General features: G+C 42.8%; 1 protein-coding gene across 4 annotated transcripts in view; it reads right to left on the bottom strand.

The window, feature by feature from the left end:
- Window positions 1-7,100: 7,100 nt before the first annotated feature.
- The window catches only part of LOC112252252 (neurotrophic tyrosine kinase, receptor, type 3a), a 293,700-nt gene continuing 285,997 nt past the window's right edge, over window positions 7,101-14,803 (bottom strand). For 2 of the 4 annotated variants that reach the window (XM_042323085.1, XM_042323084.1), the window contains exons 16-18: window positions 13,370-13,375; window positions 12,687-12,845; window positions 7,101-7,367 (exon numbers count right to left, since the gene is read on the bottom strand). In XM_042323085.1, the coding sequence (XP_042179019.1) occupies window positions 7,182-7,367; window positions 12,687-12,845; window positions 13,370-13,375 (351 nt within the window). In that variant the 3' untranslated portion in view covers window positions 7,101-7,181. The remainder of the gene's footprint in view (window positions 7,368-12,686; window positions 12,846-13,369; window positions 13,376-14,803) is intronic. The other 2 variants (XM_024423331.2, XM_024423330.2) reach the window with 1 other exon arrangement.

Here is a 14,803-nt window from a genome sequence, read left to right on the forward strand (position 1 = left end):
TGGCCCTGTAGTCAACAGAGAGAGAGGCAGAGCCCTAAACACAGCTATCGGCACTGGCCCTCTGGCCCAACCCTTCCCACTGGAGCAGCCAGCCAGGAAGAGGCAGGGGAGGAGAGGTGGGCTGGATCAGTGTTTGTTCAGTGCTTCCATTCCAGCACTCCAACATCACCTCCCACTCAGTGAGCACAAACACCATCTCCCAGAGAGAGGTACATACACGCACGCACACAGAGAGAGGGAGAGGGCAGAGCACAGGATAGCCATAAGATTTTGCGAATGTAGTTCTTGTAATTTCTTATATCTCTTCGGAACAGTTCTATGCCAGAATGTGGAGCCCAGCGCGGTATATGGCTGGAAAAATGTACCTGTCGCTGTACTCCTAATTATCCCGAAATGATGAACGTTGAATCGAGAAGTTTGGAATACTGCATTTTTTGTTAAACTGATGTTGTCGTCAGAATGATAGGCTAGCTAATGCTATAGCAGCCCATTGGATTCCATGAAAATATGACACCTAGCGTTTGGGTGAGTAACTACCAGAAGTGTTGTGGAATCCAATGGGTTGCTTTAGTATTAGCTAGCATGTTTCGTTAAAAACTAGCAGTATTTAAATCTTCTCAATGTCTCATTTTGGATAATGGGATAATTAGGTGTACAGCACCATCTCCCATCTGTGGATTGATGTATGTTTTCTGAGCGATATATCATGCCGGCCTCATTGTGTCCTGATCAGCCTGCCGTTCCGACCTTACAGGGAAGATGTACTTACAGCGACCGTGAGGTCGTAATCTTTAGACCTTGCGGTCGCTGTAAGTACATCTTCCCTAAGCACAGGGGGGATGCGAGACAAGGAGGTAGGTGGATGGGAGGGTGGCCAGTGCAGTCAGAGCCGTGGATTGGAGGGCTGGAGATGCTTTTTGCATTCCAATGAGACTCCATCAGAAAATGTTCAGCATCAAGGTTAATCTAGATGTCAAAGTCTGCTGACAGTGGAGGAGATTGCTCCTGGGTGACATCCTGTCTGAAGTCTTAACGCTGCAGTCAATTTCATCCCTCCCTCCAGGAAATGGAGTCGGGCTTGCCATTTTTGTGGACGTATGCATCACTGTATATGGCAGGATTTTCTCGTGTTTTGTCATTGTATGATGCATGTGGTATCAATGCTGTGTCTGAATGCATCTAGGACAACAGTCGGATCAACTGTGATTGGCTAATTCTTTCAAACAAGCTCGGCCCAAAAAAACACAACATGCAAAGTCAAGGTAAATCAGTACAAAACTGCTTATGAGACAACTGTCATAGTTATATATCATAGGACTAACATCTGACAGAAAATGGCATCACACAATCTTATTTGAACTTTTCTTCAAAATACCTATCTTCTGAACCTGTACGGTTTTACTGAAGTGTCCAAGATAAAAGAGGTAACTGCTGGTTTCTAGTCTCATAAATGAAGAGGTGTTTCTAAAATCAGACACATAATGTTTTATTAAATGCTTTGAAGGTAAGTCAAAAAATATGAAGTATGTCGGGAAGCAGAGAGAGGATAACTACCTGTTGTTGGTTGGATGGCTGTTCTGCAACACCAGCACTTATGCTGACTCCATAGCGCATAAGATATTCATCCTGTCCACAATTCAGTAACATTACCTTATGGAAAATTATGAACGTAGCAGCAAAACTTGATAAGCTGGCAACAAGAAAGTATCTTAGACTATGTTTCTGGTGTATGGGGACTATTGGAGACAGGGAGGCAGGCAGGTCGTGTGTGCGTCTGTGGTGTAGCAGCCTAGCTCCACAAGCCCCTGGGTTATGAAGTGCTCAAAGAGAGCTCATTTCAACTGCAATGTTCCGCTTTTCTGCTTCCCTCCTCACTCCTCCCTCCTCCCCATCATGATTAAGGTCTTAAACCCCTCATCAATCGTCAGCCTCTTCACTGCAGAAGCTCTAACAGGACACCGGCAGCCTGCTCTGTTCTGCTCTCCTATCTGCTCTGTTCTGCTCTTGTTCTGCTCTCCTATCTGCTCTGTACTGCTCTGGCCAATAAACAGCACTATGCATTGCCACAGGAAGATGTTTGGAGGTGGGGATGTTGCGATTTTTACCCTGTTCGCGCTACAGACAGCTAATACAGGACTAATAAAGGCCCAGTGTACAACTTTTGTGAGAATTTATTTGATAAAAATTTGAATTAATATATTTTTGGATTGCGATTTTTCAGGGGGTGCTACAGCAACCTCAGCACCCCTAATTCCCACAGCTATGGTGCTATGTCCCTGTGCTAAAACATTCAAGCATATGACCTTGCACCATCAAAGCTCTGCTCTGCCCTCCTCTCCATAGCTTCTGACCTGCAGGGATTACCCCCATCATGGCCATCAAATGTAAGGGATATCTTAAAGCTGGGGCCAAAAACTCATTTCATTGGTCATTTCCCCCCTTGTCTGCAAGGTGTACTGGTTAGAGTGAGCTGCAACCTTTGGAGCTGCCCCACTGTCCACCTCTTCCCTGTCACTGTCACTCTCCCTGGATGATCTCTCCACTCAGTCACACACCATCTCAGGCCATCTCTGGTATTCTTAGAAACAACTAATTCATCTATTTCCTCTCTGATGGCTCTGGGGGATAAATAATAAATATACTTCACATAAAGACACGTTGCCCTCCAACGCTCTCTCTCTCCCCTCAATAGCCCTCTGAAAGTCCCCCATCCACCATCTTCCCCCCCGCTTGCTGCTCCATCAGTACTAAAGCATACTCTGTCCATGTGTCATTGACAAGGTAAATGGGGTTAATGCTTGGCTCTGGCGGTGGCCTGTCTGTCACAATCACACACCTAATGATGGGAGTAATCCTGAGGATACAGTGACAGGAGTTGTGATGTCCCACTCCCAGGCTATGAGGGGACTATGAGGGGGCTATGAGGGGGATATGAGGGGGCTACAAGGGGGCTATGAGGGGGCTATAAGAGGGCTATGAGGGGGATATGAGGGGGCTACAGGGGGACTATGAGGGGGCTATGAGGGGGCTATGAGTTGGCTATAATGGGACTATGAGCGGGCTATGAGGGGACTTTGAGGGGGCTACAAGGGGGTTTGAGGGGGCTATAAGGGGACTATGAGGGGCAGTAAGAGGGCTATGAAGGGGCTATAAGAGGGCTATGAGGGGGATATGAGGGGGCTATGAGGGGCAATAAGAGGTCTATGAGGGGCTATAAGAAGGCTATGATGGGGCTATAAGAGGGCTATGAGGGGGATATGAGGGGACTATGAGGGGGCTATAAGGGGACTATGAGGGGGCTATGAGGGGGATATGAGGGGGCTATAAGAAGGCTATGAGGGGGATATGAGGGGACTATCAGGGGGATATGAGGGGACTATCAGGGGACTGTCAGGGGGATATGAGGGGACTATCAGGGGGATATGAGGGGACTATCAAGGGGATATGAGGGGACTATCAGGGGGATATGAGGGGACTCAGGGGACTGTCAGGGGACTATCAGGAGGATATGAGGGGACTATCAAGGGGATATGAGGGGATATCAGGGGAGGGGACTATCAGGGGGATATGAGGTGACTATCAGGGGCTGAGGGGACTATCAGGGGATATGAGGGGACTATCAGAGGGGATATGAGGGGACTATCAAGGGGCTATGAGGGGACTATCAGGGGGGGATATGAGGGACTATCAGGGGCTATGAGGGGACTATCAGGGGGCTATGAGGGGACTATCAGGGGGCTATGAGGGGACTATCAAGGGGCTATGAGTGGACTATCAGGGGGCTGTCAGGGGACTATCAGGCAGATATGAGGCGACTATCAGGGGCTGTCAGGGGACTATCAGGGGGGCAGGGGACTATCAGGCAGATGAGGCGACTATCAGGGGCTGTCAGGGGACTATCAGGGGGCTATGAGGGGACTATCAAGGGGCTATGAGGGGACTATCAAGGGGCTATGAGTGGACTATCAGGGGCTGTCAGGGGACTATCAGGCAGATATGAGTGGACTATCAGGGGCTGTCAGGGGACTATCAGGGGGCTGTCAGGGGACTATCAGGGGGCTGTCAGGGGACTATCAGGGGGCTGTCAGGGGACTATCAGGGGCTGTCAGGGGCTATCAGGGGCTAACGTAAATGTCAACATGTTTTTATTTCAGTGATTCATTGTGAAATACTGTAATGAAACTATCTAATGTGAATGACTGAAAATAATACTATATCAGACAATCAATGTGTAATGTTCTTTATGTTATTAGAAATGTCATTGCCTTGTAACACCAATGCCTAAATGTTCCTTTCCTCAAAGTTTACTATACTTGTAAACATTTTCAATCTAGTGTTGTGCAGACTGTTGATAAACATGTCTCTGAGTCTGTTGGTTCCTATAGGATCTTTTTGCAACATCCTCAGAAGTGACATTTGTCTGTTACCTTCCAATTAGGACTTAATCCGGCATGAATGGGCTCTGTGCACTCCATTTGATAAGTAAAAGTCACCCTGTTTTTTTTTCTTTAAATTATAACGAGTTTGTAAAGTGTGCCTCTATTTGAGCCTGTGCTGGATTTGTGCACTCATCCATGGAGGAGGTGTTCAGAAAGGAAGAGGGCAGAGTTGTTAACTAGCAGAGATTCAATCATAGGAAGGAGCAGGATAGGGTTGTGTGGTGTACTACCAGGGGAAAATCTCCTCATTTACTTTGCCTGGGAGATCAGGATGCATGCAGGTGCATTGTGAAGTCATTGAATGCAGACAGTCAGTCAATGTAGACAGTCAGTCAATGCAGACAGTAGGCAGCAGCAGGCCTGAAGACAGACAGGAATATTAAAAGAAGTGGCATCTTATCGCACATAACCATGTCGGAGTCACACCACTGTCGTGGAAAGCTTCTGCAATCCCCCTCCGTGCTCTGTCATACAGAGACAACTACTGGATTTTTCAAAATATGAAGAGAAGGAATAAACTAAGAGACCAGATTACAAATGTTCCAGTCACTTTCCATTCCTATAGTCGGATGCACCTCGGAAACTTTGCAGATGTGAACTCAGAGATTAAGGCGAAGAAGAGTTTTTGCGATGTTGTGATGAGTAGGCAGAAAATGGAAACGCTTCTTTTGAAGTACTTGCAAAAAACGATGAGTAAACTTTGAGTATGTCGCCATTCTAACATGAAGGAACTTTTCATTGAAATAAAAGTACATTATTTGTACGTTTTGACCAGAGAATTCATATTGAAACTTTTAAAATACATTTTTGTTGAAGTAGACAAATGATTGTGTACATAAATGTTAATATGCAAATGATCACAAAATAATATCTCTCCTTGTTAAAGAAAATGCAGATAGGCAAAACATGGTGCCAGTATGGCTCAGCATTGAATAATTATGGATGTATCATTGGGGTGTTATTGAGACCAAACACAACCTTGAATGATTCACATTACTCAGCAAAAGCAGGAGCAGCGAGAGAGGAGAGGGAGAGAGAGCACTTTCTCCCGAAGCCCCAGTGTTTGTCATCACAGTGCAATGTATCAAACAGCCCTCATAGCTACAGAGTGCTCTATCACTACTACTTAATGAATAATTCACGTCACTGTGTTTTGCCAAGTTTGCTATTGTTTAACATTGGGAGAGCTGTGGAACATAAAGGATCGCTTGCTTAATGGAACCTTGTGCACATTGAGAGAAGAAAACATTCTCAAGTCTGCATTTGATGAATGCTTTAACTTGAATCTAAGTGTTTAGAGTATGGAAAATGAGAGGAAGGTACTGCACTAATGTATAGTGTTACGATGTGTATAATGTCCAGTAGTGCATTGCCTATTGTATAAACTGACAGAATTGAAACATCAGGGTCATGACTATTTGAAGGCAGTTGAATAACATTATTCACAACCTGGAAAACAAGATGAAGTATACTACAATGTCATAAAAATGTACTTTTTAGGAGACAGCAACTGACAGATAATAATGCAATATCATAGCTATAGCTCTTTTCTCTGGCTAGATGTACTGTACATGAGATACATGACTATTAGTAGAATACACTGAAAGAACAAAACAGTGAGCTGGGATGAGAGGGAGTGGGGGCCTATGTAAGATCTTCATAATCACTTTCTACTTTACTGTATGCTTCTTGCTGAAAGTCTGTCCTGATTACTCTACTGAGTCTAAATCCTCTTTATGTCACATCCTAACATCCTGACTCACAATGTCACATTATAATCACATGTTCAAAATGATAAGCCTAAATAAAGTAGATGAAATTCATTAAAACCAACAGAAATAACATAGTAACAAAAAATGAAAGATTATCAAAATATCTATAGAATTCACTCACCATAACAACACATCAAGAAACTAAAATAGTCGAAATAGGAAATGAAATAAGTTAACATATTTTTTGTGACATAGAAATGTACAGTATATACATTCAATTTTAAATTAAGATGTCTGTGTTGATTGGTGGCTCTGTCTTTTCTATGAGTTCACCTCTCATTGAAAAGCTGTTTCCCATCAGTAACTAATCACCTCGTTGGATCCAGAGTCAGAAGATAGATCCAGCCAATCAGAGTGCAGTAAGGCCTACTTTAATAAGTCCCTGCCAATTGTCTGACTTGCCAATATCAAGTAGTCATCTCCAACATGTGACATACTGTACCTTTAGCGAGAAACATGGCAGATATCCACACTTTGAAAATAAAAATAAATTAAAAATATATATAATATATATTTATAAAAGGAAAAAGAAAATCACCTGGGGAGTTGGATCTTCTGTCAAGATGGCAGGATCCCAAAAGCAAAACAAATTTCCAGGGATTTCAGCTTTTTTAAATTTAATTTGTTTGGTGTTTTTTTTGGTCGTTTTCTTCCTGTTTTTTGTTTTTGTTTTTTTGTGATACTTTAAGTTGGCTGTTTTTACGAAAAACTTGAAGTATGTCCTCTTCATATAGTATACAGCAACTGTACATTTTTGAATGCAGGTAAACAAAATGTAAAAGTGCTTTTTTTTAAGACTGTTATCCAGTGTATCGAAAGGAGTAGCAGGCACTTAAGTCCATCCCCATTTTGTAGGTGTTTGCCAGTGGAGCAATAAGGTACTCGTTGCTTGAGTTATTCCTGGGTTTTTATTCATCTGTTGGGTAGAGACAGACAACAAAACAGACAGATCGACAAAACTCAACATACACTAGCCCAGGATGTCCAGGTAGACAGGTGTGGCTTTTCCCAAGGCATAAAGGATTTTCTGGATGTCCTTGATGTTCAGCCTCTGCTGGGGCTCCCTCTGCCAGCAACCCAACATGATGTCATACACCTCCTTGGGACAAGCTCGTGGCCTCTCCAGAACCCGTCCTTGCGTAATACACTCGATGACCTGGGGTAGGAGAATGAGAGCGATAGAGAGTGGGGTCACTCATTACAAACCAATTTTGAGCATTATACTGTTTGTCAAAAGCATAACAAGCCATTTACAGGCAGAATTAGGTTTTGCTTAATCAGTGTTGTTAGCACCCCCGAGGCTATGGCACCACACTATTTATACAGCAGTAATTATATGAGTGCAATGTCAAGGTCATAAAGCAGGTTTCAAAGTATGAGGTTTTGTAGTACACATAAACAAACAAACTTGTAGTGTAGTTCATGCAATATCCATGCGTCAGACATGCCTGTTAGGGACATGCAGAGTAGGGTTGAATATTTTCTCTGTATTTTACAAATGTTCCCTCGCAAGAATAAATCCATTTTTTTCCTGGGTAACCCAATATTTCCCATCAAAACTGGAAGTGTCATTATAAAGCATATAAAGCACATAAATATGTCTGGATTTGATTTGAGCATTTATTGTTTCGAAACTTCAAGCCTGATGCTACCTGAGCTTGATGAGCCATACATTAAAGACATTTTATGAGCCCAAGCCCAAAAAGGTCCAACTGATGGTGTCATTATCCAGTAGGCCTACATTGCCTATTATATATAGGCTACAGCACATTACGAAAACAGATAAGCCCATTAATGTAGCTATGCTCTCTTGGGTAAATAAACGGTACAAGCTCCAGTAGGTTAATCTTTTTGAGGGTGGACTGTATTACTGTACTGTATTACTGTACTGTATTGTATTATGCCATATTATATGTCTGAAATTATGCTCCTCGTTCAAACTATCAAGCTGAGAGAGAACATGCAACTATGGTGCAGGACATGCGGCCTTCAAAGTTACAATTATAGGATAGCAAATCTGGTTGAATTTGGAAATATCATAGGGCCTATTTTACATTTTTACAATTAGTAGGCTGACGCATATCTTTCATAATATTCCCCCTAATGTTGTGCGACATGCGTATTAGCCTACTTCCTATTTCTCTTTCTATTGCTGCTTCATTCCTTCCTCACTTTCAACAATTCAATGAAATACATTTTGATGTCCTTATCTTCATCATTGTAATGACATGCTTGAATAATTTCGGACTAGACTAAGATGCAGACTGCCTTCACTTCTCTTCACGAAGATTGAATGGTTGTGGGTGACAGGTGTAAATAAATAACTGATTCAGCCTACCGCCATCAAGCATTCTCCCTTCCCCTCTTGAGTTCTATTGGCTGCTGTACTTAACATTCAGACAACAAGAGCTTGCATCCCTCTTCGAATAATCTATTAGTAGTTTTTCCAGCAAGCTATTCTAGGTTAGCTTTTCGCGGGACTCTACGAGCTAAGGAGTGTTTTTTAAGGTCAGCGGTGCACAGGTGCGTATCGCACAAGAGACAGAGGCACTTGCATAACCCATCATTCATTAGATATATGGCTAATGCTGCATCAAATGTATTACGTGAAAGGCTATGATAAGACATCTATAGGAAAATAATGATCTATTTTGGATGCAATCTGAATGGAATTGATGGAGAGAGAGAAAGACCGCGAGAGCGTTGGCTGATTTAAAGCAACTAAACTCAGCAAAAAAGAAACGTCCGCTCACTGTCATCTGCGTTTATTTTCAGTAAACTTAACATGTGTAAATATTTGTATGGACATAACAAGAGTCAACAACTGAGACATAAACTGAACAAGTTCCACTGACATGTGACTAACAGAAATGAAATAATGTGTCCCTGAACAAAGGTGGGAGGTCATAATTAAAAGTAACAGTCAGTATCTGATGTGGCTACATTAAGTACTGCAGTGCATCTCCTCCTCATGGACTGCACCAGATTTGCCAGTTCTTGTTGTGAGATGTTACCGCACTCTTCCACCAAGGCACCTGCAAGTTCCCGGACATTTTTGGGGGGAATGGCCCTAGCCCTCCGATCCAACAGGTCCCAGACATGCTCAATGGGATTGAGATCCGGGCTCTTTGCTGGCCATGGCAGAACACTGACATTCCTGTCTTGAAGGAAATTACGCACAGAAAGAGCAGTATGGCTGGTGGCATTGTCATGCTGGAGGGTCACGTCAGGATGAGCCTGCAGGAGGATGTCTTCCCTGTAATGCACAGCGTTGAGATTGCCTGCAATGACAACAAGCTCAGTCCGATGATGCTGTGACACAACGCACCAGACCATGACGGACCCTCCACCTCCAAATCGATCCCGCTCCAGAGTACAGGCCTCGGTGTAATGCTCATTCCTTTGACGATAAACGCGAATCCGACCATCACCCCTGGTGAGACAAACCCGCGACTCGTCAGTGAAGAGCACTTTTTGCCAGTCCTGTCTGGACTGGGGACGGTGGGTTTGTGCCCATAGGCGACGTTGTTGCTGGTGATGTCTGGTGAAGACCTGCCTTACAACATGCCTACAAGCCCTCAGTCCAGCATCTCTTAGCCTATTGCGAACAGTCTGAGCACTGATGGAGGGATTGTGCTTTCCTGGTGTAACTCGGGCAGTTGTTGTTGCCATCCTGTACCAGTCCCACAGGTGTGATGTTCAGATGTACCAATTCTGTGCGGGTGTTGTTACACGTGGTCTGCCACTGCGAGGACGATCAGCTGTCCGTCCTGTAGCGCTGTCTTAGGCATCTCACAGTACGGACATTGCAATTTATTGCCCTGGCCACATCTGCAGTCCTCATGCCTCCTTGCAGCATGCCTAAGGCACGTTTACGCAGATGAGCAGGGATCCTGGGCATCTTTCTTTTGGTGTTTTTCAGAGTCAGAAGAAAGGCCTCTTTTGTTTCCTAAGTTGTCATAACTGTGACCTTAATTGCCTACCTTCTCTAAGCTGTAAGTGTCTTAACGATCGTTCCACAGGTGCATGTTCATTAATTGTTTATGGGTCATTGAACAAGCATGGAAAACAGTGTTTAAACCCTTTACAATGAACATCTGTGAAGTTATTTGGTTTTTAAGGAATTATCTTTGAAAGACAGGGTCTTGAAAAAGGGACGTTTTTTTGTTGTTGATGAGTTTATATTCGAGGAATATGCTGCAATAAAAATGTACAATTAAAATATGGTGGCCCCCGAAATCCAGATGGAGATGTGTAAATTCGAAATGCGTTCAGTCCTTATATTACTGTAGCATAGGCTATGTTGCAGAAAATGTAGGCCTACCTGTCACAAGACAAAAAGTTAACATGATGAGATGATGCATGCATTGTGAACTGTGCTCCTACTGAGATGCGCTGTCTGTCCCCACCCCGAGCTGTCTGTCCCCACCCTGAGCAGACAGTAGAGAGTAGGCCATAGAGAAGCCAGATTTAATGTATATATTTTAACAGTTCCATTTTACGTCATGCTGTTCATATAAATCATTTATTATAATTTACCGGTTTCTCGCAGTTATTTATCCCGGGAAATGTGAGTGGGTTTGGGCAGGAAATCTCGGTATATCTCGGTAACCTCGTTTCCCGGTATTCAACCCTAATGCAGAGAGTTTGGCCGCTGAAGTTTCTGAATTATAATGAATTTACATGACACTTCAACATTATCTAGCAGACATGTTAGCTCCCCTTTAACATTATATGGGGAATATTAAAACTTTGTATAAATTGTATAAAACCAAATGTCTAGAATGCGCATTATGATGCATTTACATCACACTACAACATTATATGGCAGCCATGTTAGCTCCATAGAGGTCTTATTAAATTAATGAGTATTCTAATTCCTAATTCTATGGTTCATTCCCCATTAACATTACACAGGGAATATTTAAACATTGTAACTGAATGTTCTAGAATAAGAACATTCAACATTCTTAAAGTTGCCCTAACTCTCTAAATATATGGCTCTGGGGACATGTTTCATTTCACAGGTGATCCCTTTGGGCTAGGGGGGAAATTGGGTCTCTATGAGTTGTATTGATCTGTGTTTGTTCGGTGTGTTCTGTTGAATGGCTATGAGAATAACTGCCTCACGTTCCCATCCACAGACACACACACACAAAGGAACCCGGACATGAACAATCATTACCCATTAATCCACTCTGTGCAGTTCAAACTGGTCAAGGATGATAATGTGATTGCCATGCTAGTGAAGCACACCTGTGAGTTTTATGTTATGTTATTGATGTTGTCATGTTATTTAGCTTTGCTGCTCATTTTGATTGGATAGTAGGTGTGTTTATTGGTACATATCATATTGAGACCTGTGTAGCTAAAAATAGGACCACTTCAAGGTAGGGTTAAACATATCAACTCCAGTAAGTATGGTAACTTTGTTCTGCTGTCTGTGTTTATTTTAGGAGCATTTTGAGAGGCTGTGTTGTCGTCAGCGTGATGCTCTGTCTGCACAACTGCAGCCAAAAGGCTCTTTCCACAGGCGTTCGTTGAGTCAGTGAGTCACCACAGCCCCCCGTCTGCAGCCGAGACCGGGCACATTTACATTCACAGCACATTCACATAATTCACATTTATAAAATACTTCTGTCTGGGCCTCTGGTTATGGTTTCTATACCTATGGCTGGCTTCAGGATTGATTCATAAAATGCTGCTTTTCAGGTCTCAACGTAATGGAACAAGCACATATATAAACAATGGCTCTGTCAGACTGTACATGCTGACGTTTGGCTGGAACTTGGGGCATTGTTGTTCTGAGATTTTAATTATCATGCCTTTTTTAAAAATGGTGGAATTGGTTTGGTGGACTATTGAACTCACAAATGAGAATAGTCCTTCATATCTTCTGTCAATGTCAACAGTGTGATGTCTTTATGGTGGTTGGTTGAGAGGAATTTCAGTGGCACAGTGACTGTCTGCACATCATCACTACTTCTATGTTCTATAGATAGAAAGCCTGGTGTAAAATGGCTGTTGCTCACCTCACATGCCATCCCTTGTCTTTTATATCTATGGTGGCTATAAGACTTATGCGTGTGTTTGTGTGTAAATGGGAGTAATTTAATTTCAACACTCTCGGCTCACACTAACACACTAACAGTTGCTGCTCTCTTGTCATCTTTGTTTAAGTCTTAATTGATTTCTCTTCTGGTCCAATATTGAGCCCAAAGGCCACTCTAAGAATAGGCCAATTAGCCTCTCCCACACTGCACCATTCTAGGGATTAGTAAGAGCGTTATGAATCACTGGCCCTGATTATCCACTGATGTGGTTTTAGCACGAGTGTGACTGTTGGATGGTAGTCTTTGCGGAGGAAGCAACAACTGTCGAATGCACATTATTGCATTGTGTGGTTATGTTGCTTATTTTCATTTCTGTTTTTCAGAAAAGGAGCAGAATACAAAAGATGGGTGTGCTACAGTACCTCGTTGTTGGCCAGTTGAAACCATGGCTGCTTCCCGTAGGTGAAGATCTCCCAGAGGATGACACCGAAGCTCCACACGTCGCTCTCTGTGGTGAACTTCCTATACATTATGCTCTCAGGGGGCATCCAGCGGATGGGCAGCATGGTGTGGCCTCCCACCTGTCAGAGAGAGAGAGAGAGAGATAGAGAGACATGGAGGGAGAGAGAGAGATAGAAAGACAGAGGGAGAGATATGGAGGGAGAGAAAGAGAGCAAGAGAGAGACAGAGATATGGAGGGAGAGAGAGAGAGAGAGAGATATGGAGGGAGAGAGCGAGAGGGAGAGATATGGAGGGAGAGAAAGAGAGCAAGAGAGAGAGAGATGTGGAGAGAGAGAGCGAGAGGGAGAGATATGGAGGGAGAGAAAGAGAGCAAGAGAGAGACAGAGATATGGAGGGAGAGAGAGAGAGAGAGAGAACAACAGATGTCAGCACAGTGTTATGGACCTGGGCTAACTGGATTTAAAACAACTGAAAAAGAAAACAATTGTACATGTCAAAGAAAATGACATATTCACCAAAAGGCATGCAGGAGACACATTTTGAATACTTCTAGATGGTCTTTTCTAGTTTATTTTATTTATTCATTTATTTACTTTAAACTTGTATTTTTCTTATAAAATATTTGAGAAGAAGGGAAACCTACACAGCCCTGTAACACAGAAGATGAAGAAGAGTCAAATGAGGCTCAGCTGGGAGGAGGAAGAGAAGATGGAGCCAAGAGAGGGAAGGAAAAAGGATCCATTAAAGAAGTTTGACAGCTTCAAGCCATGCAGCAACATAAATGACGTCTTCCCTTCAGCCTTCCCTTCCCACTGACAGATATGAATCGATTAAAACAATGAGTCATTAATGATCTGTGCCCTCGTCTTTAACTCAACTGGATTGTTTCTAAATCTTTTTCCTAATCATGTCAATTACACTGTGTATAATCACATCCGTGGAAGGGTTGAACAAGAGTGCCATTTCAATAGGGGATGTCTGATTATTGTTACTTTCAACTCTTAAGTGGTAGCTGCATATTAATTACAGAGCTCATTGGCACTGAACTCACTATGGGTCAATGTATTGACTGAGCATGTGAATACAAAGAAGTTAACATTACATTACATTCCCACATTGCTGATACTGTAGCTATAAAGGACCAGTCTACCATGTCTGCCATCGATAATAACATCAGTTTCCTTCAGGTAATTATGTATTGTTGGTTTATCTTTGTTAAATTTGGCCCACTGAACATTATAATAAGTTGTTCTGTTTTACATCTCCAATATACTCACCCCTTCCTTCTCCCCCTCCTCCTCCTCCTCCTCCTTGTCCGCCTGCTCTGCTTTTTTAAGATTTATGACGGTTTATTAATGAGATTATGGTAAAATGTCTGCTGGACCACGTCCCATAAAGCCTGTGTGAATATGGAACCCTAACGCCACTACCACACTCTACTGATCTTCTTCCAAGCTGAAAAGAGAAAAAGGCTGTTTCAAAAATCAAATGTATTCATGTTCAATCATATAAATGAACCACATCTAATTATAAATAAGGGGGGTGCAGATTTCAAATGTGTGTCTGTACTGTGCAGAAAAGGGTATCCGATAGTAAAATGTGAAGCCAAAGCAGTTCTAAGAGTTTTAATACGTTCCAGGACTATTAGAGAAAGGGGTATTTGTCTATCATACAATACACACACTACAACCCCAATGTTCACTGTAACATCACCTTAAATTGTCTTACCTTGAAACTCCACCATTGCCATATCTCTACCCTACTATCTCATCTCCTGATACATCCCCAGCTCTACCTCATTATCAATACTTGACAGGGAACATGTCGGAATGCCCGGGGAAGTACCTTCTCCTACATACTACATTTGCAAGGGACTCTGAAGTGAATTGGTTTCCCTGCTGCAATGACCTGACACCCTTTCCATTCATTGACTTCTTTATGTGGACAGATTGTTCCTCACCAGACTAATGTTGTTGGCACTACATGAGTAGGTACACCGCTCCATAATGCAGGCTGGTGTCCAAAACATAGAGAGAGTAGAACAGGAGGATGATCCAAATTCACATATCGTTTTTGA

Source organism: Oncorhynchus tshawytscha, linkage group LG06 (assembly GCF_018296145.1).
Source record: "Oncorhynchus tshawytscha isolate Ot180627B linkage group LG06, Otsh_v2.0, whole genome shotgun sequence".
NCBI lineage: Eukaryota > Metazoa > Chordata > Actinopteri > Salmoniformes > Salmonidae > Oncorhynchus > Oncorhynchus tshawytscha.